At 36.4% G+C, this 24,929-nt stretch overlaps 1 protein-coding gene across 6 annotated transcripts in view; it reads right to left on the reverse strand.

Moving 5' to 3' along the window:
* The window catches only part of fhod3a (formin homology 2 domain containing 3a), a 240,149-nt gene that overhangs the window by 19,514 nt on the left and 195,706 nt on the right, over window positions 1-24,929 (reverse strand). For all 6 annotated transcript variants that reach the window (XM_015356991.2, XM_015356990.2, XM_069195146.1 and 3 more), the window contains 7 exons: window positions 22,152-22,363; window positions 11,367-11,723; window positions 9,798-10,678; window positions 4,240-4,398; window positions 1,790-1,972; window positions 1,225-1,344; window positions 603-764 (listed from right to left, as the gene is read on the reverse strand). In XM_015356991.2, coding sequence (XP_015212477.1) covers window positions 603-764; window positions 1,225-1,344; window positions 1,790-1,972; window positions 4,240-4,398; window positions 9,798-10,678; window positions 11,367-11,723; window positions 22,152-22,363 — 2,074 coding nt within the window. The remainder of the gene's footprint in view (window positions 1-602; window positions 765-1,224; window positions 1,345-1,789; window positions 1,973-4,239; window positions 4,399-9,797; window positions 10,679-11,366; window positions 11,724-22,151; window positions 22,364-24,929) is intronic.

Here is a 24,929-nt window from a genome sequence, read left to right on the forward strand (position 1 = left end):
AACGTACAGAAGGCATTGGTTTAAATTTAACTTTAATGAGAATGAAAATTAGATTTAAAACCGCATATTCAGATGACTGCTTATGCAGTATTAAAATGTAAAATAAAACAAATCTATTTCCACATTATTTTTTCCATTTATGCTTCTGTTCCAGTAATGTGTGGAGGTTCAGTTACTTAACAGCTGATTTACACTTTTAAGAATTCAAGGGCTTGTTTTATTGTATTATTATAACTATTGCAATAATGTTGTAAAGGGGTATTAAGCATCAAAGGTGTGCGTATCAACTAATTAACATTAATTTAACATTAATCTCTTCTGTTATATTTAGGCTAAAATAGAAGTATGCATGCTTTTACTGTTTCATTGCTTAGGTTGTATTTGGGTGTGAGAGAAATTTTTAGAATTTTGCTGAATGAAGGTACCTTTGTCTGACGAAATTGTATTTTTCTTTCTCTGAGAAAAAAAGGTGGATTAAGTCAATCTGTTTAATGTCGCAATGACAAACCTCCTTGGTCTAGCAAACATGTGCCCCACTACAAATTCTCTTTAACAAAACGCTAAGGCGGTAAAGGATGAGAGGTTAATGGCTGAGGCAATACCTTGGCTGATCTGGTAATGGCCCCAATCTCAGAGTAGAGATCTGTACTGTCTGGAAACTTCTCCACCACAATGGTGCAAGCGTGATGCAGAAGAGACTGCTTATGAACTGTGTCCTTCACTTCTGGAACCTTCTCCAAGTAGCTCAGCTCAAATCCTTTGGCCTTGAAATGCAGCACAAGAGCAGTGCATTAAGAGAAAACCTCAGTCTTATAATAGATTCTACATCAGTCTTCCACACATAAACATACGTTTCCAAAATTAATGAGAAGTGAAGTTAAAATAGCTCAGTTCTTTGTCTTGAAACTTGAAATCCACAAAAGGCAGAGTTAAAATTACTGGACTGGATAAAGGTCTTCTCCCACAATCTAACATAAACTCTTGGGTACCCTGTGCCACCATGTGGAACATGTAAACGCATACAGAGTAAATTTGTGCCATCTAAAATTACGAAGTAAATAGAAAAAAAGCAGAGCAAAACTATATCCAAACAGGTTTTAGAAAACATTCTGTTTTTATTCAACAACATCAACATAACCACATTTTTCCCTTGTTAAGTATTTCAAGAGACAAAAGTAATGTAAAAACATTTTAAGGATCCAAGGAGCCAAGACCATTACTTACATTTGATCCATTCAGAAAATTGCCAATTGTAAGCAATGTGGACAGAATATATCTCAATGTCTTATTGTTTTCTAACTGGTCCATTCCTTCTTTCAAGTCTTGGAGAGGCTCGGCTACCTCCTGAAAATGACAGAAATGACATTATATTTAACAGTAATATTTTTTATGGATGCACTTGAACTTCTTTGGATTCAAGGAAGGAAGCTTTAATTTTACAGGAGAGTATTATTACAGATAGAATTCCATCAGTTTAAAAACTTAGTTCTGCTTTACAAGCTATATAACTGCTAGTAGCCCATCTTACTGTATGGTTCTAGTAAGAAATAAAAATAGCAAGAATGATAAAAATCATTTAAAAGTTGCATGGCTTGCATGGAGAAGTGAATAAGCAGGCATACTACACAAAAAAATTGTATATGAAACTTGAATTTTTTAAGTGTCTCATTAGAAAATTGTTTCAAGAACAGTGGTGCTCTGGATGCCTACTAATTCACAATCCTCTGTGCACCACAGTGTTTTTACTTGAAGCAGGGTTGAAGCATCATTCGCTTAGTATGTCCCTGACCTTCTCCATCAGCTCATAGTCCATTTTGAAGGCCCACAGCTGAAGCCTGGCAGAAAGCTCGCTGATGGAAGACAAGGTGAGCAGGAACTGTTCAGCACTGCCCAGAGGAATGTCTGGGTTGGCCAGCTGAGCTTCCTGGATCTTCTGTTTCTCCTCTTCAGTTGGGATCATTGTAAGAATTTTCTGGAAACAACAAATTGAGACTTGTTTAAAACCGTGGATCCAGATAGTGTCATGTACTGTATAAGACCTCAAAGCACACACAGCTATTGCATCTTTGAGCGAGTTATATTTTGAATCAGTCATCCAAGCTTTATAAATGGGTACCTAAAATAGATTTGCATCTCATCTAGGGGGAGTCTAACACTCTGGTCTTTACACTATATTGTGGGGAAAAACAACATCAAATCTCATCTGAGAAGTCACTTTTGAATGCAAATTCATTTAAAGTGCTGTAATTTTAAAATTGTTTTCCTGGTCTCAGATAGGGGGCTGTTGTCCTTCTAGGTATCAGGGAAAGAACCACAATAATTTATTTGACTTACATGGATTACATGTTTTACATAGATTAACCATTTTCATATAAAGACTTGATATTCTGGGAGGAATGGTGGTTAGCGTCACTGCCTTATAGTGCTTGGAGCCCTGTGTTCAATTCCAGACTTGGGGTGCTATCTGAGTGGTATGTTCTCCCTGTGTTCTTGTGAGTTTCCTTGGGTTGCTTCAGGTACCACCCGCAGTCCAAAAACATACTGGTAGGAAATACTGGTGAAATTGGCCTAGGTGTCAGTATGTACATGTTTGTGTCTGTGTGTGTGCCACGATGGACTGGTGTCTTCTCTGGGGTGTACCCAGTCTTGCCCTTGTGACTTTTTAGGGAGAAGCTGTGGCTCCTCCATGACCCTGAATTTGAATTTTTTGAAAATACATAGATGTTTAATATCCATGTTGACAGCTGGGCTTGCTAAATAAATGTGTGATAAGTACTGTTCTCAAGAGTACAGCAGCAACATTTCCACTTGGATTTGAACCCACAAACCTCCAGGCAAGAGGTGTTAAGTGTTGTTTAACACTATGCTGATGAACCACAACTGTGAATGAGATATGTTAATAAAATGGCCTGTCCACTGAACCAAAAAAGAATCTGCTTTGCTTAAATTGGTGTCACTTGAAACCATTGGACATTGTAATTTAGGAACAAGAAAACTGAAGGTCACAGGGTGCTAGAAATAGAAATTATGAGAAAAAAAAACATAATAGAAAGAAACAACCACAAAGTTCTGTGTTTAGAGAGCAAGAAAAGAACTTATAAAACAAATGAGACAGCATAACCCTATAAAGTTAAAATGTTGTCTCAAATTAAAATATTTACATGTCTAAATAAAAACAGATTCCTGCAATTTTGGTGTTTTTTGGCAGAAACCAGAAGGTCAGGAGTTTGGAATTAAACAGAATACATTTTATTACCCTGCAGCATTAAAATACAGCATGAAAACGTTTGCTTGTTTGTGATTCACATCTCCTGTGCCAGAGTACATAATGTATTTTTTTGGTTTTGTATACTTGCCACATGCATGTACTATGTATTTCCAGTAAGGATTATGGATTGTGTGATTAAGGGATTGTCTCCTGAATTTAATATGTACCGATTCAAATGACCAAAGACTCCATTATAGTTCTAAAATGACATTAAAATGTGCTTGTAATCCCAAACTTTAATCATTGAGGTGATTAATTGTACACAATAACCTCAACTGAGTGGATCTTTTGAAGAAACCACATAAATGTGAAAACAGTAGCCAATCTGAAAAGATAGTTGGTTGCAAGATTTTAATGCAGTTGTATACATTTGTACCACAGCTCTGAAAATTCCATTTAATGAGTCTCAATTTATGACAACGAGTTAATATAAATGGTCTGTGTTTTTCAAACTGGATAGCACAGAGAATATAGCCTACATAAAACTATAGTTGAATCTGTATTTATTTAGTAGCAAAACAAAAAAAAAAGTTTACTTGGGGACAGCTGCAGTTGCCCACTTTCTTTAAACCTAATTTAAACTCACTTCATTAAGACAGAATCCACTGGCAATTAAACCAGTTACATGTTCTATCTGCATTTCTTGACATTTAGAAAGTTTGAGCTGGGAATTTAGTCAAATATATAATAAATTGTTGTTTTATTTTAAAGAAGCATTGCCTACTGTTATTGAATGCATCCCAACAAAATTTCTCCCAACATTAATGTCAATTTCTTACTTTCTTGTACGTATACAGTGCATTCATTGAGCTGGGTACTACACAAATGACTGCTTTCTCATACTTACAGTAACTAAGTAGAAACTTTTTTATCAAGGTTCTATATTTATTTGCATAGCATCACTTTGTTGAGGAATTAAAAATGATCTAGAAGGAAAAACTTTATGTCCACTACAATCAGTTAAATATTACCTCAATTCCTTCTTTGTTTAAAGCATATTCATCGAAGTTGAGGATAGCAGTCTTGATTGTTCTTGGTGGGGGCAGCACTGTCAGACCTATGTTAATTGCATTGCTTCTTTTGGAGTCCAGGACAATGATTTCCTGTCGCTTCCCATCAGCTGCAGTTTTCTAAATTCAGGATAAGAAACACAAGGACGTTCAGGGTACAGGCTGCAGCTATTCAAGGCTAGTCTGTCAAACAATGCAGATTGTATTAAGCATATGGTAGTTAATGCATAGTTCTTCTTCATCACAATTCCAAGTTCAGATCCATTATTGACTGTGACTTTCACATTATACTACAAAATTAAGTGACACATTGCAGATCCTTTCTTTAAAACACTGTATTTATACCCATCCATTTTTTGACTGTTCAGTCTGTCTCCTAGTCAAACCGAATTTCACTGGCCTTGAACAGGGCTCAATACAGCTCTATTAACCTGATCCCGTTTCTCTTAACGCAGTACTAAGACAGATCAAATGAATCACACATAGCATCATTCTAGTACTTATAATTCCTTCCCAACAATGATAGAAGGCATTTTTCTTTCTTTAGGTTAACTGCACCATGTTCGAAGCAAGTGAATTATCTAGTGACACCACTGAACATTTTTTCAATCTTCACCAAAAAAGGAGGCTGACTTGATTTAATGTTCATTTCTTTAATAGGTTCAGAGCTCTGAGTGATGCAGTCACTTTTTTATTGAACTACATAATTTACTCTTGGTGGACAAAATAATGGAAACACAAACAACAAAAATATCAACAGGACCAATTCTACACCTCTGTGACTCAGATAACAATTGTACGATGTAAGCTTTACGATGTAAGCAATGGAAGAATGTTATACAGTCTCATGAGTTGTCTTTAACTGTTATATGGGGATGGGTTTATATTTGAAGAAAGCCAATGGAAGCCCCCCAGCCAAACTGCATGCTTCCATCTGTCAAACATGGGGGTGGGTCTGTTATGGTATGGGCAGAATTCTTGTGAGCATTCGGGGTAATTTTCACTCTGCATGGTAGAATTATTGCCATAGAATACAAATCATTTTAGGTGACCAGGTGCACCCTATGGTACAAAATTGTTTCATCAAGAAGTTTCCATATTCCAAGACAATTATGCCCCTATGCACGCTGCTTAAGTCAAACACGTTCCATGGTCTCCCCAGTCACTAGATCTAAAGATGATTGAAAACTTCATGGGACGTTCTGGAATGTAAAGTGCGGAGTCCATTTCCACCTCCTTCATTTCTCAAAGAATTGGAGGCTTTCATTCTTGAAGAGTGGTCCAATATCACCCTAGAAACAGGTCAAAGTGTATATAACAGTATTCCAAGAAGGAATGAAACTGTTCTCTAGGCAAAGGGCAGCCCAAATTAGTTAATAAATATTCAGATTTTGCTTGGTGTTGACATTATTTTGTCCACCCCCTGAAGCTAGAAAAATATTTACCAGACAAAGAATATAACTAAATAATGCATGGTTTAACAATTTTAATTAAAGAGGCTGTTAGGATGCCAAATCTAGCAACTCTAAACTCTAGTCTAGACTCTTTCTAGTCAAAAAATTGCACAAGAATACTGGTTATAATGTTTTGATTGACCTACTGATGTAGATAAGCAAATGTTTTGTGTGAATTGCTTTTCTTAACTTTTGCCTGATAGTCATTATAAAGTGCATTCTTGTTCCTAACTCAGCAGTGTCTAGACATGTTGCCAGGCTTGAAGAAAGGAAATATTTGATGACCGTTATCTAATGTGCTTTCTCAATCTACCTGAACCAGATTCTTGCCAGCATTGCTAACATATCCTCCTAATCTGGCTCCTTTTTAAAGTTTGTATGGAGAAAAAGATGACTTGTTGTCAATCCTTTATACTGTATTTGTAGATATTTTCCAAAATGGAACACAACAGCCATATCCTATGGATCCCTTTCAATCACATGTTCAAATGAACTATAACCATTTTTTGTTGCTGTACCTTTCAGGAACAGAACCAAGCCCAGAATGAAAAAAATGCTTGGTCTGTGTGATCTACCAGGCTTTTAAAACGTTTTTTAAAAACTCCTTGGCCCAGGGAGATTGGCTGAGTGCTCTGAAATGAGATAGACATGTAAAAACTCTTTCGCTGCTCACCAAGAGCAGTCCAAGAATTTCCACTCTTTCTGAGAAATAAGAAACAAGCCCAAGCAACTAATGAACTAAACAACTTCTATCATTACATCCTTTTGACAGGCAATTTGACTGCATGCTTGACATAACTGATTGAATACATGAAGCCTTGGCCGCAAGCAAAACTCTGAAAGCAACTTTAGCATAGTCCTTTTTAATTGTTGGCACCAAGTGTCTTGTTGAAGTTCCAGGCGACTTGCAGTAGTCTTCAAGTTGGACTTCTTCTTAAAATCTTTAATTACCTCTTAAACATATGGTTTGGTCAGAACTGTTTCCCAGGCTGGTTTAACTGTCCTTTCCGAATTTCCAAATTAAATGCCACTTTCAATTCTACTGTGACTTCTTTTTTAACACCACCATAAGTCTGCCTCAAGTACGGCTTGGAAATTTGCTTAACACAGCAAAAATAGATAAGTTATTAACACCTGTCAACATAGTACATTAAAATACATTAACACATGCACAGTTCACATTATTGCCTTAACAATGCTGTTAAAGTATGTTTTAGAAAACCGGATTTTGTTTATTACAGTTTCAGATTGTAAAGGTTCTTTTTATTATTTTTAAGAGTTGTAATAAATAGCATTAATAGATTGACACCTTTCATTATTGAATTTAAAGTGTTATCTTTGAAGCTTGCAATTAAAGGGCCTTTGCTTTCTGGGACCTGTTTTTTTTCTTCAAAAGTGCATCCTTTGTGGCATTTAACCATCTGAAGGCTATTTTTCAGGGAGAGTTTTAATACATTTTTCTTTACTTTTTTTTTAGACAGCAGGAAGTGCCTGTTTATGGCCAAATACAAAACACAGTTCAGTATGAGGGGCTGGGAGAAATTGATTGCAGCTGTCCTAATGCTGACCAAATCTTTGAACTGTACCGAGCATACACAGATTAGTTTCACTTTGTTTAATCGTTTTGCCACTGTTTCATCAAATGTCCTTCTGTGACAGCTGTTAACCAGAAAATGGGTGTTATAAACATAATAACATTATGCCTTTTGACATCCCCTTGTCAGAGCACATTCTATCATGAGACATCGTGGGTCTCATGACACTCACTACTGTCATGAGATCCAACTTGATCCACTACTGAGTTCCAACTTGATAGGAAACCAACATACTATGCTAGCCATAGTAAATTCCAAAAATTATTATTGCTATTGCAGCTTTTACAATGTTTTCTAATCCTTCTATTATGATATCATCTATGTTTGCTAATTATACCAGAATTTAGTTAGTTGGTCCTAATACTGATCCCTGTAGGACTCCACTATTTATATACCCCCACATGAGCATTCAAACCTTATCGGTACACTATTTCCTATCCATTACTCAGTTCCTACACCAAAGACACACATTACCCTGAACACCTACTGCTTGCTATTCAAAGGAACTTCATGAAAGGCCTTTAAATAATTTGCATGTACTATATAAATTGCTCTGCATACATCATTACAGCTTTTCTAAATCCATTTTAACTATCCACCAAATTCCTGTTGACATATTGATGAACCTTCACTTTTAACTATAATTTCTATAACTATGCACAACATAAGTAAAATGTAGGTCTATTATTATGTAATTCAGTTTTGTTACCATTTTATGGATGGGCCCATCATGAACAATTTTCCAGTCAATAGGTATTATCCCTGTCCTGTTTGAAGCTGGAAGAGTTTTGCTGATGGTCTATAGATAACATTTCTTCTTTCATTCCAAATGGTAGACCACTGTCAGATCATGGGGATTTGTATATCTTAAGTACATCTTACACTCGTAATACTGTACATCTGCCTCTTATCATATATTTATTCATCTTCATTTGTCTCGGATCTTACCAAACCATCCTGGTAAAACGGTGAAACCTTTTTCTTTCAGAAATAAAGAGTTTAAGCAAAAACTGATCTCTTTAATCAGATTTCACACTTAAGTAGTCACTGTCATGCTCCTTGGATGACTCCAATTAAAAAGAAACATATTACATTGAACATGGTTTCCAAATACTAAGAATAAAGTCATAAAACAGCCTACACAATATAGGTCTACACCGCAGAGGAGTGATTTTGTTTAAGAAAATGTAATTACACCCATGATTATAAAAAAATACATATGTGGATTTATTTCAAACTCTACCACAGAACTCTAATACAGAACTCAGTGATGTAAAGAAACCCACTTGGTCAGCTAGGATATTTAGAATACTTTTGACACAGCTTAAAAGAACTAGAATGAGTCCATCACACCCCATCATTTCTTTGTTGAAGAAACACTATCCTAAATTTTATTTGATCTGTTTCTAATCTGTACTTTTTCTTTGGGTCTAAAAAGAAACAGTGACACAGGCTGAATGCAGTCCAAATGACACAATACATTCCCAATGTGCTTTAAAAGGTCACAGAAACATGTGTCTCTAACTCCAAGGACTAAACAGCAGCACATGTTTTACAAAAATAGGATACACAGCAGGAAACAGTGAATTACGAATAGTAAACCACAGAAACTCTTCAAAAACAGACCTGCAAAAGTTAGATTATTTGTGTCCAGACTATTAGAAATGAAACATGATGTTGTGGTTTGGCTTAAAAATTTACAATCCAACTTAATAACCTAACCATACTAATTACAGACAAGCAAGTCATCTCCCCATAACAATGTACTTTTTAACTTGCACATGCATTTTGTGAAACTGTTCAAAAAAAAAATCACTGAAACATCAGTATTAACATCTACAGTGTTTGGCTTTTCTTGCATGCTCTGCTAATTCTAGTTTTTAGTACAAATTTTGTCATTTTAATCTGATTTAGCATTGTCAAACATTTATTTTTATCTTTTGAGTATACAACTTATTAACATAAACATAATCAATTGCCTATGGACACTTTCACAGAAAAATGATACAAAATTCATAACCATAGGTACTGCAACTTTACAACTAACAAATATCTCTGGGAATGGACAGTAAGTAAGTGGGTACCGTAAATGTTTTGTTACGGTTTTGTAGCATCAGGGTTTTTTACAGAACACAGGAGTGTAAAAATGTTCTCAACGACAAGAGGCCCCTTAAGCCGTCCATTTCATTTGGTTGCTAGGACTTGCTTAGGACTGAAGAGATTCTGCTCCTTTAACCTGTCATAAGTGTATCAAATTCCTTTTAGACTCCAAACAATTTTCTTTGCTCCTCTTTGTTTGGACTCTTTTTGTAGTATAGCGTGCAGACTTGTACAACTAACGTACAACATAACTAAGAAAAGAACAAACCCATTTTTTTACAACAACACAAAGCCTTAAAACAGCATGATCAGATGTAGATATAAATATTTCAATTCACAAACATAGAAAAGGGTGTTCTTTTGCTCTTACCTTAGTGACAGGCAGTTCCTTACACTTGGTTTCAAAGAGGTGCTCAAGCTTAGCGGTGTCCAACTTGATGGGATCCAACTTATTCCACAGTGACTCTTTGCATTGTCTGTGATTTTTGTACTGCCATTCCATAGGCCGGACCTCATTCCAGAAGAGCCTGATAGTCTTCTTCTTTTTCTGGAACAGAGGTTCTCCTCGTGACAGCTGTGGAGATCCAATATGCTGGGGGGCACTGAAGGGAGGTGGAGGTGGCAGCATAGTGCCAGGCACTGGGGGCGGAGGGGGGCATCCAAAAAGTGGGGGTGGGGGAGGCAAGGCCATAAAGGAAGGAGGAGGAGGGGGAGGAGGAAGGATTTGCTCCCCCGAGCTCATCAAGCTATTCATATCCAAAATGTCAATGTCATCCTCGTCCTCCAAGTCTGTAAAATCCATGTCTTTGATTTTCAGCTCACGAGGGCTGGCCATCAGTTGATCCCAAATGTAGTCAGACTCCTTTTTGGCAGGTGGCACAGCTTTGTCTGGCTGCTTCTCCCCAAGATCGCTCTCTGGCACCGATAAGCCCTTGACTAGCTCACTGTTGTTAAACTTCTCAGTAAATGCCTTCACACTGCCTTGATTGTCCAACTGTTCCTTGTCTGTCTTTTTGACACTCTCCTCACTGGCCTGCTTGCTGGCTTGGAAGATGGAGATTCGACTAGCCAGGCTGGCCACAGATTCCTCGTTATCCTCCTTTTCCTCTTTGTCTTTCTCCTTCTCCGTATCCTCATCCTGCGGCTTCTGGTTCTGGGCATACAACATGTCCAACATGAAGAGCTTGCTGTTGAGGATCTTACTGCACTGCTCATTCACATCCACATCCTTAATGCACTGTGTCCATTGACCTGGAACGGGAGAGGTTAAGAAAAACGGGAAATGGGTCATTTGATTTTAAAACAGAATTTATTAGCCTATTAAAATGAATAAGCTTTTGTCAAGTGGAACAATGCAAACCAGATCTATGCTCAGTAAATAGAGTATGTTTCTTATTGTTATTATTTCTCTGACTGACATTTCATAATGAACTGGTGTTTCTGTTTCTCTCAGGATATTTTAATTAGCTACACTAATCTAAATTGTCCAGCAATTATCTTTTATTTCATTTTCACCTTTAGCCAGTTTCACACAAAAGGTTGAAATCATATCACACACCAAAAGCACAATAGTCATAATCAAATGTTTGTGTAATATATACTGTATAACAAAGCAGAGAAATTACGAATAATGACAATGTTTTCCTGCGAGATAAGACTGCACGAATGGAATACTGCATTAATTTTCTAATGACACCAAAAACTACTTTTTGTCTTTGTAGTCATTGATCATTATAATCAGGCCTACTAAACTTTAGAGCAATTCAATATTGCTATATACAGTACCAATTCCATTTAATATGCTCCACTGCAGTACTTTGATTTCAGCTGACAAGATGATTTGTCAGTACAAATATGAAAGCATACAGACTGAAGAACTTTCCATTGAATGCATCACAGGGGCCCTTGCTGAGACCCTCCCAAGAGTCCTTCGTCTTACCAGTCTCATTGTCGCTGGTCAGCTTTTCTTCTCTCTCCTCTCTCTCTAATGTGCTGCTGGCTGAGGAGATGCTGGAAGCCGAGCAGTTGTCCTTCTCATTCACCTCTTCATTCTGTCTCTCCTTCTCACTGAGGAGGGTGTTCTCCTCAGGCTCGTGCTCTGGAACCCGCTCGACCTCCGCCTCTGGTCCTGCCACGCTCTGTGACTCCGCCTCCTCCGATTGGGCTTCCACTTCCTGTTCTGCCTCAAGGACCACTTCCTGCGTCTCTGAATTGGATTCTCCTTCTGCTTCTGGCTCTGGTATGATGGCCGGCTCTGTTGTGGGTTCAAGATCTTGTACTGACTCTGGCTCACTAGCTGTTATTAAAAGCAAAGAAAAATGGCAGCATTTAACATGAAGCATTAGACCTTTTCCAAAACATGTTTCAGCAAATGAACTCTTTTGAGAGGTCACTGGGCTCAGCAAATTTCCTCGCTTTTCATCATTCTAAAGATGAAGCTTTAAGGATCTTTTTTTTTACATTCTGCGCCAACTATTCCTGAAATGGATTTAGAAAAACGCAGCAATTTGCTTTGCTCTGTATGTAAAATTTTTGCTTAACAAGATTTTTAGATCTTCCCTTTTTACATTTTACATGCATGTCTGTTATTGCGAATATTACACTTTATGCAAAATCAAAAACTTTCAATAACTATAGATGTTACATTCGTTACTGTATTGGTAATGGATAAAATGATTCTAAGGTCCAAATCACATATAGCTTAATCAGCATGTAACAAGTAAAAGATGTAATCTGACTGTATTTATACAGAATAGCTTAATTAGTTTCATATGTTAATAACTGCACTGGGGATTTCCGTTGCAGTTCAGGGTCAAAATAACCTTCTGCGGATTGGCAAGTACAAAGTGTGAAAGTGTAAGCAAACTCATTAATAAAGAAACAATTAAAGCTTTTTTATTATCAGTAGTTTACCTGATGCCATGTGTTATACCCCACAGTAATTATACCAAACTGTTTCCAAATGCAAAATGTGTGGAATAACCACAGCAAACTAGCCTGCAAATTGTGGAAGAAGAAATGACAAGTTGATAATGTTCAGATGCTGAAAGTAGAAGGGGGGGATGCTCATAATGTCTATGTAGAAAGCTCCAAGCGGCATCACAGGATTAAGGTCCCATGTGTTACCAACATGTTATGTGTTTCATCTACCTCCACATCTGTGTATAAATCCACATTTCACTACACTGGAAAGAAAGTGTTCTCTAAGTGAACCAAGGAAGGGTTCAATTCACCAAATAAAATAATGCATACATGCTTCAGTAGAGCCACCGAAAGCAATAATTTGCTTTTTGTACAGGGTAGGAACAGCACCTACAGAATGTCATCCAATAGCTTTTCCATCTATCCATCCATTTTCTAACTGCTTTATTCAATTCAGGGTCATGGGGGAGCTGGGGCCTATCCTGGCAAGCAGTGGGCTCAAGGCAGGATACACACTGGATGGGATGCCAGTTCATTGCAAGGCACAGACACAAAAACACCTACACTCACACCAGGGCCAGTTTTCCCAGAAGCCAATTAACCTACCAGTATGTCTTTGTACTGTGGGAGGAAACCAGATAACCCAGGGGAAACCCATTCAAACATGGGGAACATACAAACTCCATGCAGATTGATGCATTAATGGAAACCAAGGCCCCAACGTTGCAAGTCAGCAATACTAACTACTGCGCTACTGTACAACCCCCAATTGCTGTTGCCCGATTATAAAATCTGTTCTAATGATTTATTTTTTAAATCAAGCCTGTTGTGAACACATTTTTCCACATCTACATTATCTGATGCTAGATATATTTGAGAAAACAGATTTAATTCTGTTCTTAACAGTGAAATCTGTTCTTAACTGTGAAATCTATTAAGTTTTACATGTTTTCGGTTTTGCATTTTCTTGTGAAAAATGCATGCTGAAAGCAGGCGCTCAAAGGTCAATATTTAAAAATGTTCAAGTAGGTAGCTGCATCCCCGAAGAAGGCTCCACAGCTGAAATGTTGTGTTTCTTTCCTTCTCTTCTCAGCATGGAATAAATATTTACTTGTCCTTTGCAACATTTAAAAATGTTAAATTTACCTTTAATGGAACTGCAGACTGTGTTAGCATAAGATACAGTAGAGCATCTCTACTGTTTGTTCTTGGTTTAACATGGAACATTAGACATGAAAAATAGCTTTAGCTATTTAGCTAAGTCATGGAAAAGATTAATCTAGAGGCCACCCAAAGAGTTTTTCTACTCTGTAATTTTTTATTTAAGAAAGAACAAGTTCTAATTCAGAAATGTCTGAGTAATTAAGAATACTGTCTATAAGACGCAATTTCCACTTCTTCATTCATTAACACAATATAGAATATTTCACACAGAACATAGTAATGGATAGAATTCTTAATTCAATTCTGTCTGGTTGCAAGAAAATCAATAATACTTCAGGATCAACAAACCTTTATTTCTTAAATCTATTTCTATTAAATAGGTAATAATTTCAATCTCACAATTTCATTCTTAACTTTCTTAAGCAGGCTTAGTTTATTACTGTGATGACTAGGTCACCTATTTTTATATGTCTTGAAACTTTTCTTCATCCTGTTGACAGCATCATTGTTCAAGAAAATGTATCCAAAGAATGTAAGAAAATATATACTTTTAAATAAAAAACCAAAACTAATTCTATCCTTACTAAGTCAAAATCCCCAAAAGTTAAAAATGGCACAGAAAGTGACAATCTGGAATGTGCAAGGCCATACAAATGTTTCAGACTGTTAAAAGTGCAATATTACCATGTTATATTGGTGCTGTCAGCAGTAAATGATGCCAACTGTGTTATTTCAAACCCACATGAAGGGTTAAGAAAATTTAAACCTTAACCATCACAATGTTCTGTGTCAAATGCTGAAATAAAAAAAATCTGTTTTAAATAGAAAATAAGCTAACATAGAAATGAATTCTACACTTAAAAGTATCAAGCAAGAAAAACAATATTATGTGGCTGCAGAGCCTTTTTTGAGTAAATCACATCCAAAAAGTCAGTGATGTATTAAGCTGCCCTCAAAGCTGTGAAGTATTTTCTAAATTATATACAAGATTGTCTTATAAAAAAAAACAACTGAATTGTGCTGAATTGTCCAAATAAGTCCGTGGGCAATTTGACCCTTTTGCTTTAGTCCAGAAACTTCACTTAATATTTTGTCACATTGTTTTTCACCTTTAGATATATACTGTACACAACCACTTGCAGTTGTGTTTTAATAAAGGTTAGTGCCACCTGCTGGCTAACATAGTTAATGAGACAAGTTGGCAATCTTCACATACTGTATTGACTGCTTTCACATCAGTCCAGATTAAACTCAGATCTACACACTGTGTAGCTTTTAAAAGTCTATTTGTGGATCAATATTTCTAGATATTTTTCAGCTCATAAAGAACAGAGCCCAGGAATAATAAATTTTATTTACTTTACTTATTGTCTTGGGATTCTTTTGTCTTGGGGGACAGAAATAGTAAATTGCAGAAATCTCTGGCTTTAGATTATGTCAAGCTGCATATGGCCCATCTGCTAAAAGAAAAAGGGGACTGACTCCAAAAATGAATTAAATTAATGCAAAAAGGATCCATGAAAGTTGTTGGAGAGGCAGATGTGTTTAATGTGGTTAGCAGCCAAATCTAAAGGATTACCGCTGTCGCTTGACGTTATGAGTTCCCTTTCCTTTCTGAGCCCTGAAGCAAAGATATTCTCACCATTTACAAACAGGAAGACAAACAGCAAAGGAAGTGTTTAGTTGTAACATTTCCTTAAATTAGTACCATAATATATTTGCTTGAAATATGAAGTTGATCTGTAAAACAAAGCAGGATCAGTACTGTCCTTTTGTAATGTGAGAAAAAGTTATACAATTTATATGCTTCATCCAAATGGATTTATAGTTGTATCCATTATTAATACAACCAGGCATTTTACGTAGTGAAGCACGTAGTGAAATACCTTACTGAAGAGTACAACAGAAATACATGATTGGGGGATTTGAACTAACATTTCTTTCAAAACTTTTATGAATCCACCACCCTAACCATTACTACACACTTCTGCCACAAACGATGTCCAGTTAGTGATAACCTACCCATAACCTGGAACACATTCAGTAGGAAATCATTCTATTCGTTATGTATTGAGACTTGTCAAAAAGACAATGAAGATCTTAAATACAACTAATGCATTATAAATATAATGCGATCCAATATCCAAGCTACTCATAGAAAAATATACATGCAGCTACAATTGTATACCAGTCAACATTAAAAAACATACATCATCTTAATTTATAAATGCTTCTTTTTTGTACTGGCTTCATATCTTCAGATGAGATGTTAAACAAGAGTCCCGACTAGTAGGTTATTAATGATCTATTGGCACTTTTCAGAAGAGTGTGCATCTGGGCTTGCATGATCTGTATTATCTAAAATTGGATGAACTGAGTTCCATGCTATATTGTAGGAGCTCTGTGAGATCCGTTTGGATCCTCTGGGATGGAACGCACGTCATAAATACAATTAAAAACTGACTTAAATTCTGTCACCATTTTTACATATTTTTACATTCTTCATCTTTGTTATTGGTCTGTGTATGTCACACATAGTGTTTTTTTTTTTAGAAAACAAAAATACAATGATGTTCTTGCACACGACAATGATATTCCCTTTGGCTTCTGTGTTACAAATGATAAGACCACCTTAAAAAAAAACAATCTAGTTATATTATTCTCCGTCTCAGTATGCTTTTCAATTTTTGCACGCACCCCTTAATGGAAATATAAAAATACAATCTCAAAATCGAAATTTGAATGGAAATGCGAAGTCAACACGTAAGAGGTTGATTTAGCAAAAAAAAATATAAGTTAGGCCACCTTCAGGAGGAGACAAAAAATCTAACCATTGTCGATGGAGTTTTCCAAATGTTTTGATTTAGTTTGAATTTTAATTGGCTGAAAGGCTTTGTAAACATTCAATGATGACAATCACGCCAGAGACACAATAGGTGTGGGAAGGAAAAAAAAGACATGGAGCATACTGTGGATTTGAAATTGTTCCAGTATATTGTTTGAATAAAATTTGCCAGAATTGCTTTTTCTTCCGCATGGTGTGATAACCACATCAGTAGGTGCTCTGGAAGGCTGAGGATTAGTGTTAACCTCTGTTTAGGATTGTGTTCTCGCCACAGCCCAGCTTGTATCCACATCAAAATCCTTCATGTGAAAGTTTCAGAAGTGCTCCAAAAGCATCAGAAAGAGCTTAACTGTAAATTATCCCATTACTTTACTTGGAACCATTACCTGAGCTTATTTTAGTCATTACTTTTTAGTTAGACAATCACTACTCAAGTCTCATACACGGTGTGAAAACCTTTGATGCATTATCTGGAATCTAAACTATTACATAAGAAAGAGAAAACATATTCCAAATAATTTGTTCCAAAATTCACAACCCATAGGTGCTAAAGCGAGAGAGGAAGATTTAAGTTACACCCTGTCCCTTATTTTGCTAAAAGCTGAAGAAACTGCAAAAAAAAGCCTCTTTAACCACAACATGAGTCCACTGCAATCACGAACAAATCACTGGCTTGTGGCTTTATCTGTCTTGAATCGAAAGTTTGGAATTTTCCACTTTATCATCAAATTGGCAGCAAACTCCTGAGACTTTTCTCAGTGACATCGCCAAAGCAAATACTGATGTCTATCTACCAGTTATTCATAGGCACTTTCCTAGTCTTAATCACTGAATGTAACATTTCTATGAGAACTTTTGAAACATAAAGATATTTTACTTTAGTAAACAGGAATTAATTTTGTTTATGACACATCTCTTATACAGTTACATATGCTGTTAAAGTGTAAATTGTAAACGAGCTAAATTCAAGGTAAGTTAGACTGAAAGCATTGCAGTGTCTTTGTTTGGCCATATTTCGGTTGCTGTGTTCATACAGACATCATTTATATACTGTATAGTCACATTACAACATGCAGAAACAGTACAAAAGGGCAATCACAGAACAACACCAAACAGCTACATAAGTGATGATAGTTAAGTGCCAGTGTTTTTAGGACAGAACGCAGGAAGCACTTCTTTACTTTGTTATAGTCTGAAATAAACAATCTAGCCTGAATGTGGCAGCTGGTACTGTAGATAGAGATCTTTTCTTAGCTACTACGAGCCAAATAATCATGATGGGTCATATAGCCAGATGGGTCACTGAGTCAAGAGTTTGTTTAAAGCTTATGATGGTACCTTAAGAAGGTCATTTGTCAATGCCTTGATTTTGATTTAATATACCATAACCTCATACTGTCTTAAAGAACTGAATCGAAGATAGTCCACTGGGTAGTATAGGGTTTTTGTAAACGAAAGTATATGCAGGCCTGTTGGCAATCAGAGCAGAACTCGGGCGGTATTTCAGCACTTTCTGCAAACAAAGCCTATACACTCTTTCCTTCTTTCCTGCCTCTCAGGATATTCAGTCAATGAGTTCAAAAGTAGAGTCAAACTAAAGGAAATTGTAGCACTATCCTTAGTGCTCTAATTTGATTTTAATTTTCAATAGTTTCACACTTCCCTACATCTGCATCTATATTCCTGACATATTAAAAGTGAGGGATAAAGAATCAGCTTTAAGATATGGCAATATTTATTTATGTTTATTGAAGAAAATATGCTGGAACACCTACAGTAAGATGCAGTTCAAAACCATGATAAAATCAAAGGAGGTTAAATACCTTGTTGATTCATTCTATCAATGAACAAGTTCAATATCTCAAGTATCCTCTGCTGCTAGCAATGCTTGCACATAACATGGTTTTGAGATTATTGGTGTGTTTATAGTATGCCTCATCTTGGAAATCATATTTCACTTAGCAAAACGTAAGTCAGCAAGTATAAATGCTGTATCTCACCAATATAGCATGTTCCAGATGTGCTCTATTGGGCTGCTGGGAGAATAGAATGGCCAGTGGATCACACATGTTGTGATGTATGACAGTTACTGTATGTATGACATACTGTATGGCTGGTCATTATCGAGCATAAACACGAGAGCATAAAGATGCAAAACATAAGATGCAATACGTGGAGCAAGAATGTTGTTTCTATAGCATTACAGAAAGAAAGAACAATTCATAATTGCTCACTGTGATCTCCATCCATACTAAAGCCCATAACATCCCATCTGCACCTTGGAACTGGTCTACAACTTCAGCTACTGTACATAACACGGATGGTCTTGTACTTCTTCCCAAAACAGTGGTACACTGTCTATCTATAGTCACTGCAGAACAGGCTGAAACATGACTCATTGCTTAACAACAGTTTCTGTTGCAATGTCTTTGGCTCAACATGTTGCTCTATGCTGCTTATTCAGCATCAAGCCAAATTTTACTTCAGGAATAACATTTTTTTTAATATTTGTGAAAATTGAGAGCTAAATTATTTGTTGAGTTTTTTACACCTGAAGAAGGCTCCACAGCCAAAATGTTGTGTTTCCTTTCTTCTCTTTTCAGCATGGAATAAACCTTTACTTGTTCGTTTGCAGCCTACGCATGCTGACGCAGCTACCCACCTGAACGACATAAGTATATGCACTGTTGTGTGGACGACATTTTGCATTATGTACTCTTTCCAGGCAATATCTTTTATTCTTTATGGAAACAATTCTACATCACTCTTTTACAAAAATATTAGCCATATTTTACCCAAGAGTGAAGGCACTGAGTAAACCGTTGATGCTCATATATTTGGTAACTCCTAATTGTGAATTTTTGTACATATGTTACTCTGCTTTAATTTTAGCAGCTCCTCCAAAATGTATATGAAGCAAAAGTATATGGGATAATACTTAGAGACAATTTGCATGTAACATGCTACAGAACTCCTCCTGTTAGTGTAGTAAGCCCTAACTTCTGCCCTGCCCTAAATTAAGTGCAGCTGGGCTAGAGTGTGGAACTCCTGGGGACCCTGATTATCTGCATGTGAATGTGTATGCATTATTCTGCTCTCAATGCACAGTCAATCAGTGAGTTAGCCAATCCTGGGCCTCACTTCCAGCCATATAACCAAATACCAGGGTGCTTTGGACTAGAGAATAAAACAAGTATGTGGCTTAATATTGGAAAATGTGGAATTGGTGCATTTCTTGTGTGTTTTAAGTTTACAGGCCTAAATAAAATCCTTATTTCTGACCCGTGGGTGCCTACTTGTTGTACCTCTAGAAATCACTAGGGCTTGACCCTGCCATGTGTTAGTTATGGTCATAAATAACATATGGTCATTACAAGCATTAATGAGAATGACCTTATTATCACTCCAGCTTTTACCTGGCACATGTTATCTACACATATGGATAAGGATAAGAATCCAATTCCCATATGACATCCATTAACTTACCTAAGGCAGACATTTAAGGGGAGCAAAGGATGCAACACAAAAAGGATTGGATTACAGTAATAAATTTTATTTAGGTCTAAGGAGCTCACTTGAGTGAACACCTGAAAATGTGCAGTCCTGTGGTTTAACATGGAGACCCAGAGGAGAAAGTAATCTTTATAGGTCATTTATGAACCCTTGCCTTTATTTAAGGATATTCCTGTTTATGTTAAATACGTGTCTGAGATAATGGTGCTTCCATATGTGGGACTGTGGCTTTTCAGTGCATTTTGTCAAGAGTAGCAGCTGTGTCTTTCACGAAAAAGTGCCCACGAGGACTGGAAGTAAAGCTGGAGATTGGGACATCATGCAAGTGCTGAACTGAAAACAAGTGGCAGAACTCCTTGTTCAATCTGCTTTTCCTTCTACTGGAGAAAAAACGACAGTAGCCCTGAGTAATTACCCTAATAAAAAGTGGTTTTGCTTTGCTACAGGCATCGTAAGATGAGTTAGTTTAATTGATTTTTCCTTCTGCTCACAGTGCACTAGGATTCAAAATCCCTTTTTTGCTCCATCTAGTGTGTGGTTTAACCCAGTAAAGTGCAAAATAATCTTAATGAAAATAAAGGATAAATGGTGAAACTGCACAGACCTTTGAGACAATCTATGGGTTTAGCATCATATGTCTGGCATGTAAACATTCTAAATAAGATTCTAAAACTAAATACCCTGTTGAAAGCCTCCATTTTAAGTTAATAATTCAATGATGGTTTTTAGACTGGATTTCCAAGACTGCAGACGCCTGCTCCCCTTGAATCCTACTGTTTTAGTACAAGGAGTAAACTAGCTGGCAAGAAGCATTATAACACAAAAACACTATAATAAACTTGGCCTCCTATTGTTTATGTCAAGATTGCTCTTCAAAAGAGATGCCAAAAAGAATTGCAGTCTAACACATTTGACATTCTTCTTTCTTCGCGCAATCAAAAATACATTTGCACCAGTAAATCAGTAATGTAAATATCTAAAATGCTTGAGAAACTAGCTGTCATAAATTATCTGAATAGCTGAGTGCTTGCATATCCATTTATCATACTTACAACCACCAACCATCCATTTTTCAAGTAAACTCAATTATTAACACTGCTCTAGTATATTTTTTTGCCATCCTCCGGCCACTAATAATGTATACACATTTCAAATAGGGGTTTTCACCATAATAACTAGATATTATCTCAAGTGTGAATGTAGATTTATTAACAGAGACAGGATATTTAATATCCTCCTCTTCAAGGAAATTAAAGTTTCTTTCATCTTGTGAGACTCTAAGGCACTTTAGGTATAAGCTCACCTTACAGAGAAGTCTGTATAGGCACTAATGCAGGAGTTTGGCAAAAGCTTCTACAGAAAGAAGGATAATATTCATTTAAATGCAATAACAGGAGATCTACGAGCTACAGGGACAGGAAATATTGTGTTAACTCCGATTCATAAGGACAGGAAGTTGTAGTTTGTTTTCATTTACACATAAATCAGTCAGAAATTTGTTAGCAAAGTCCTGTGAAGCAAAAAGAAGACAGTGCATATACAGTACAGTACAGTACAGTAGGTCCTTATTTAGTAGACAGGAAAAAATTAAACTTTTATATACAAGGCCTTCTTCACAGGTAACATGCCTATGGGCTACGGATTTTTCTACCAGTAAATTTGGAAAGTATATATAAGTCATAAATCCTAATAGAAACCCTGAAACAAGCCTCCTCAAAATACAGCAAGAGAAATACTTAATGGAAACCATTACAGTCAGAAACATCTTAATCTACAAAAAATGTCAAGAACCTAATAGTAATAGTATTAAAGGAAAACTATAACATTGCAAATTGTTTATGCTAACAGGGGAGCTCCTAAACAAACACTTTTAAAATGGGGGAAACATCTGTTCAAAAATACTTCTTATTTCTTGAACGTGATTATCAATATATTACTAATCATATTAACATCCCCTGTCTACATCTTAGCTATACATTATTCTTCAAGCTGCAAGAAACAGGAGACCACTGCATGGAATCCATCCTAGACTTTACCCTGAGGAACTGGTTTCAAAAGCACTCCACTTTACACCACTGTTATTTGTGAAGTGAAAACAAAATTCTTAATATAATTTCCCTGTTCATTATAGTTATTTAAAGAATTGGGACTAAATCCAAAAAAAGAAAAAAAAAGCTGCCAAATACATTATCAATAACTCAGTTTGACTAAAATTACATAAACCAATTTTTGCCTTTAACCTCCATTAAATTAATAATCCCCTAGAATGGCTTTGGTTACCTTGTGTAGATGGGCATGGCTGGCCTGGTGTGGACGGTGTCTCTGGCTCCTCCTGGGAATCTGCAGAGGATGGGGTGGCACACCTGGGAACAGGGGAGCCAGCTGCCGAGGGTGGACTCAGGCTGAGAGTGAGCTCACTTCTGCCCCTTGGAGCCACTCGGTTTCGCTCCTTCTCGTACTCCTCTGCTGCGAGCCTCTCCACGTGCTTGTACCTGAAAAGGCGAGATTATTCCCTCAGCCCAGATGGGACACGACACTGTGCGCTGCAAGGAAAGACTCCACTCCGGTGCTAGTCAGTGCATTAAGTTGTTTCTTCCCGAGAAAGCTAAGTCAAATCCCTTTGGAATTCAGTTTTTTCCTCTTTTTTTTTTTTACCGGTTACAATGACATTTCACACCTTAGTAAAGACTTCCACTACCATCGGCTGCATTCCTTTTCACAAATCGACTGCCTGTTCCCCTTCAGTGGGTAAGTTATCACCAGTCAAAATATTCAACAGAAACCTCTGCTTTTACTTTCCAGTAGGAAGGCTGAACTTCAGAGGTAAATCATCCTAAACCTTTTCAAGATGTGCCGTCCACTACATAAATCTCCTGTTCTCACAAGGGTTTCTGCGGTAACCGGCATTCATTCAATTTTTTTTTTTTTAAGTTGTCCTCGAAATAATATATGTGTATTTGCTTTACTACTATGCAGTAACTCTCTGCTCTTTTATCTATAGAAGAAAATCATTTTGCAAACTCTAAGGTTAAAACTTTAAATGTCTCTGCTCCAAATCCTGAGATTCATGCCGGCTTTTCTGTCTGACCAGATTTGTGCAGCACACGAGGGGAACAGTACTCTCTCATTCTCTCTATTCAGGTTTATTTTTTATTAACATTCTTGAAAAAAAACTCCCTTCCTCTTGAAGCATTCTGATACCCAGTCGTGTAGCTTTTACGTCACGTATAGTTTATTCATCAAAGTCTGTTTAGAAGAACAAAGATACATCTGTTTTGCATTTGGAGGGACAGAGCTCCTTAACTGTTTATTAAGAGCTGCTACCAATCACATTCTCTGGATTTGTACTTCACAGATTAAACCTAAAATAACTTGAAATGTGAACTTTTTCCAGATGCTTTCCTTTTTTAGAACACATATCTTATTTTATCCCTTGATTATTATGAAAACAGTAACCAAATCAAACTCGTACTTCTTTAAAGTAATCCTTTCAGTGTCAAAGTCTTGAAGGGAAGCACGTTATTCTTTTCCAGGAAAATCATCAATGTACATATACTGTAGCTACTGGGCTACATGGGAATCCAAGCATATATCACTTACAGGGCTGGGATCATTCTTATCCTTATCCAATGAAAATTACACACCTTGTCCTGTTCTCCTTAAATGTCTTAATGTATGGTGGTAATACTTAGGCCATGACACCTATATTTTACTCTGCACTGTATATCTCATAGTCCCGGTGGGGAGTACATCTGCCTTCTATTCTGGTATAGTTAAGTGGTTGCAGTAAGTACAACCACAATGCATTTAAGTCATGGGAAAGTATTCTTCATGAATTACAAGCTATATCTAAATTCAATTCTCAATGTGCTGGCTGTTGGAACCTACCAAATACCATTTTTGTGTCATTAAACACAACAGTGGGTGATTAATATAAGTACATTTGTTTATAAGCATTTTTTCCACTCTGCAGAGTAACATAACACATGATGCCAGCATGGCTTCTGCAGGAATTCTTATAGATTATTTTATATCATGCCAACTAATTTTGAGCAAATGGACTTTAAGCTTATTTAGAGAAGGATACCACCATAAGTAGTGCAGCAGAAGAAGAAACTGGTGTGCCTTAATATTGCATGTAAAGTACAAAAGCCCAACAAAAATGAATTGGTCTGTTATGTTAATTTAGTGAAGCATTGGTTTGTATAAACTGATTTTGTTAAGGCATAGTCTCCTTCCAAATGTTTGTGGCTAACAATACAAACAAATTCAAAGTCACTGTGTTCTTTAGGGGCAAACAGAATACTTTACCTGGGAGTGGAGAAATTCTGTCTGGTTTAAATAATTTAATTAGACCAGCAGGCACCAACTTATTTTTCACTGAACTATCAGAATTTTACTGAGCTTTTCTGTGTTTCAGGACAACAGGGCAAATGTAAATCCATGAGACCTGTCTACATATGACATGCTTGTTTTTTTAATGAGTATAATGTACTGTATTTGCAAAACTTTCTTTCCATTGATTTTTTACCTTGATGTGAAACAGAAGGAAAAGATTTTTTCCTCTTAAATGGATTAAATCAGTGACTTGAAAGACCTTTTTCTAAATGGTCAATGAAATTGGCTGGGATTACAAAGCTGCAATGTCAATGTTTGTAAACACTTCAAACATTTTCTGCTGTTTTAAGTGATGTGATTCATTAAACTCAGGAAACCGGAAGGTCACTGATGTCAGGAATCCTCTTGCACTGTCCCAATTTTTAGGTTATAATCTATTGTTTTAGCACAATATAACAATATAGCTACAACACAAATAATGGAATGTGCACATGGTTTATATCAAATTATATTTAATTGAATTATTTATATTGATTTATCTTATGTAATTATTCATTGTTATTTAACATTTAATGCACAGAGAATGCCAAATCTACCACAGTAGTCAATTCAGAATCAAAGAGAGTATGGAATAATCAAAATGGCATTTTCTGTTTGTGTTAAAAACACTATAATTGATTCTTTTTTCTCTTGATACAGTTCATCGAAAAATGCTCTACA

The sequence above is a fragment of the Lepisosteus oculatus genome, chromosome 10 (assembly GCF_040954835.1).
Source record: "Lepisosteus oculatus isolate fLepOcu1 chromosome 10, fLepOcu1.hap2, whole genome shotgun sequence".
NCBI classification, from domain to species: domain Eukaryota; kingdom Metazoa; phylum Chordata; class Actinopteri; order Semionotiformes; family Lepisosteidae; genus Lepisosteus; species Lepisosteus oculatus.